Source organism: Sinocyclocheilus grahami, unplaced genomic scaffold, assembly GCF_001515645.1.
Source record: "Sinocyclocheilus grahami isolate Dianchi unplaced genomic scaffold, SAMN03320097.WGS_v1.1 scaffold222.1, whole genome shotgun sequence".
In the NCBI taxonomy this organism is placed as follows: domain Eukaryota; kingdom Metazoa; phylum Chordata; class Actinopteri; order Cypriniformes; family Cyprinidae; genus Sinocyclocheilus; species Sinocyclocheilus grahami.
This window is the reverse complement of record NW_015505401.1, coordinates 3,660,415-3,664,193: the sequence shown is the minus strand read 5'-3', so window position 1 is coordinate 3,664,193 and position 3,779 is coordinate 3,660,415. Positions and strand designations below refer to the sequence as shown.

At 33.0% G+C, this 3,779-nt stretch overlaps 1 protein-coding gene across 1 annotated transcript; it reads right to left on the bottom strand.

The window, feature by feature from the left end:
* Positions 1-1,790: 1,790 nt before the first annotated feature.
* LOC107596700 (zymogen granule membrane protein 16-like) lies at positions 1,791-2,957 on the bottom strand. The gene is made up of 3 exons (XM_016287498.1): positions 2,877-2,957; positions 2,555-2,690; positions 1,791-2,302 (listed from the first exon to the last, which is right to left on the bottom strand). The coding sequence occupies exons 1-3, from the start codon at positions 2,929-2,931 to the stop codon at positions 1,987-1,989; spliced, it is 507 nt and encodes a 168-aa protein (XP_016142984.1). The 5' UTR covers positions 2,932-2,957; the 3' UTR covers positions 1,791-1,986.
* Positions 2,958-3,779: the final 822 nt, after the last annotated feature.

Below are 3,779 nucleotides of genomic sequence, written 5' to 3'. Positions count from 1 at the left end.
TAAACTTAGCAATAAACACGTTTAAAATGCACAATAAACATGTCTGTCAAAACGATCTCAAAGGAGGCTTTTATTAAGCAAATCAAGGAGTGAATTACTCATCCACTGTTTTTAAAGCAGACATTCGTTGGGCTTGATTCAAGTTAATGCACAATGAGGCGCACACTTTTTATTTAGTCTTATTGAATAGACGATAAACCGTTTATATTCTAAAATCTGTTTAAAGGTTGTGTTCTGTGAAAATTAAATAACATTTGGATGTAAATGGTCAGCAATAAAGTAGTGTGCGGCTAAACCAGCTGCGTCCTGTGGATCAACTTTATCTGATTGTCCGGGTCCGGAATCATTAAGCACGGCATTAATATCTTCATCTGAGTTTTTCGTTGTCTCCAGATTTCTCTGCAGTTCGTGTATGTTGTTAAAAATGCAGAACATCATTTTATTCCACACAACAGGCAAGCATTACCTTTAAGTCTATTATCCACCAAACGGTTCATTTGAATTAGTGAGTTGTCGACTCGAGAACAGCTGCAATCGGATCATTCCAATTCGTGAATGAATCGTTTGGTGCGATTTGCGAACCAATTTAACGGGTTCAATGAAAATAATTAGTTCGTTCATGAATCATCACCACTTTTGCGTCTCGGAGCACGTCATATATTATAAGGAGTAACGATAAGTTGTATGAAATGTAGTGAAGTAAAAAGTACGATCTTATGCTTTAGAATGTAGTGAAGTAAAAGTAAAAGTTACTCAAAATAAAACTACTCCAGTAAAGTACAGATACTTGAACAATGTACTTAAGTACAGTAACGAAGTAAAACTACTTCGTTACTGTCCACCACTGGTGATACAAAGATTAGGTAATTTAACCATATCTGGTATTAATTATACAGAGGAGAGTTGTAAAAATAAGATTTTATAAGAACATTAGTAAATACACAGATTTTCCCGTCTAAAGTAAAAAAAAAAGAGAGAGAGAGAGAGTGACTTGTTTTTGATTTTCCTGAAGATAAAGTGGTTCGAATTAGAACAAGAATTCTCTCTTTTTCACTAAAATTATTAACAATATGTGTCCCTGTAATGAGTTCCTCAGACACAGTTTTAATTTGGATTGTAATGAGCGCAGTCAGTGCACCTTTTGTGAAGCAGACATCGAGTCATCTGGGATGACCTCTATGCTTGGTTAAGTTTAAAGTATGTAATACCTGACTTTGATTTTAAAACTTTAAATATTTGCCCTTTTGTCGGAATTGTGATGTTGAATTTTTGGTTAATAATATTGTGATTTTGGCCAGTTACTTCATTCATAAATGCAGATTCTCCAATACAGTGGTTGCTAGGGTGTAAAAGAAAGAAACAAAGAAAGAAAGAGAAAGAAAGAAAGAAAATCAGCAACTGACCAATTAGTATGAAGTAGGCTGCTGGGAACTAATCGTTTTATTAAATTCCTTATGTATTATTCAACATATTTTAATACATTAACAAAATATATTATTCTGTATATTTTCAGTATACAATGATATAGTGTAAGGGTAATGGCATCAGTGATGCAAAATATTAATGTGAAGGGGATAGTGTCTAAAATGTCTTTGCTATTTTTGATAAACAAATGACATTTCCTCATAGCAGACATTTCTCATAACAGGCTAAACTAGTTTTTGTTCACTGTATCTGTCAACATGTTCAACTTGACTTCTGATTATTTATCTTCTTATGATCTGTGCTTGTTTATAATTTGTCCATATATCATTAAGGGATGTACATCTTAAATATTGTTTATTCACACATTTTTATTTAATACACATTTTACATCAACAATTTACTGAATGAGACAAACTACCATAGATATAAGAACACCTCCTGAACATGGTTAGGTTAAAACAGTATAATCAAATTATCAAAGAAATTTAAATAAAAATATTCATTTTTCTCTGTAGATTAGTAAATTCACATGAAATTAAATATAATAAAGTAAAAATAATTTCAGGGTTTCCCAATACGTATTGCAGCCCAATGAGCCCCAATAGAGGTGATGCCACTTCCATTCTGTCGACCACTGAGAAAACGCAGCTCATTTCCTTTCTGGGTTGGATAGAAGTTAAACGAGGCCCCATTAGACTGTCCCACTTTAAATAAGCGCCCCTGATTAGTGACAAACACAAGCTCATAGATGTAACCAGAGTAGTATTTTCCAGAGATCTGAATAATTGCTTCTTTGTCGTAGAGTATCATTTCCATCGGATTGCCACTATTTACACCAACCTCTGCTGTCCAGTTACTTTCGTACCTCAGCTGGAACCTAAACAAAAATGTCAATAATGTTCAAATAGTGCATATGCCATAAATAATGACATGTACAATTTAAAATTATATTATATAAATTAAATCACAAATGCTTCCCTTAGAGAAATAATCTGTAGTATTAATATATGACAATAAATTATTTGTAACTCCAACTTCTGATCTCTACTTTAAAGGTTTTTAAATATACTTTTCTAACATGATTTTTCAAAGCCATAATTGAATATTTGAGGTGCTTGAGGATACTTACCCAGAGATATAGCCGCCCCAGTAGTTATTGTATTCCCAGACTCTGATACCAGTGATGCGACCCTCACTGGCAGTGGAAAATTCAATACCACTGCCGTCCCCAGCAGCAGGTGAGTAAGAGAAAAGATCTGGTAAAGCTGAAAGAGGGAATAATAGTTATTAATTGTATCTGTTTATCTTGGAGCTTGACTTCTGACTGACTACTGTAATTATGCCTGAGTTGCTATTTTTATCTATTAATTGATTTAATTTAAAAAAATTGAACTTAGTTGCTTACTTTTTTGAGCTGAACAATTGTATCACAGGCATGTGGTAATACTCACGCGCTGCCATGCCCAAGGCATAAACTGCAGAGAGAATCAGGAAAAACTGCAACATTTTGGAATAAATTGCTGTCCCACACACTCAAGGAATCTAAGGAAATCATAATAAATTAAGTATCTGACTGTAATATTGAATTAGAGTTATTCTGGATTTGTGAATTATGTTTCTGATACAAACACTTTTAGATGCAGAGCAAATCATGTAACATTCAAATCAGTGGCAATTAATAAACCACTTTCGATGATTATATGATGAAAATGACTAAACTGCAATTAATTATAATTAATTAGGTAAAATTTAACAGACTGCTAAATGATTACTAAATGATTAACATGATGCTAAATACATATACACAAGTGCTCATCTATAACAAGGGGGAAATATCATAGCATTTACAAAATCAACAACAACAACAAACAGATGTGATATATATGAATAAAGATCTAGTACTTCCATTACCTGTAGACGGGTCTGTGGTTGATAGGTGAAGAGACTAGTGTGTTGACTAAACCTGCTTGTACACTTTTCTGCTCATCAGACTTTTGTTATTGGTTGAAGAATGTCTTCTGCTTTCTTACACTCCTCAGATGGAATGTTTTAGAGCTCACAACTATGGCATGATTGGCATCAAAATATCACAGATACCAACTTTCAGATTTAAAGGATAATTTTATGAACTATAGATGAACTATCAGAACTTAATTCAAAATATCTGAATTGTGTGCCAAATTTTATTCTACTGTTTAAATGGGTCATATGATGCGATTTCAATTTTTCTTTTCTCTTTGGAGTGTTACAAGCTCTTGGTGCATAAAGAAGATCTGTAAAGTTGCAAAGACTAAAGTCTCAAATTCAAAGAGATATTCTTTATAAAAGTTAAAAGTCAACCACGCCTACCAAAT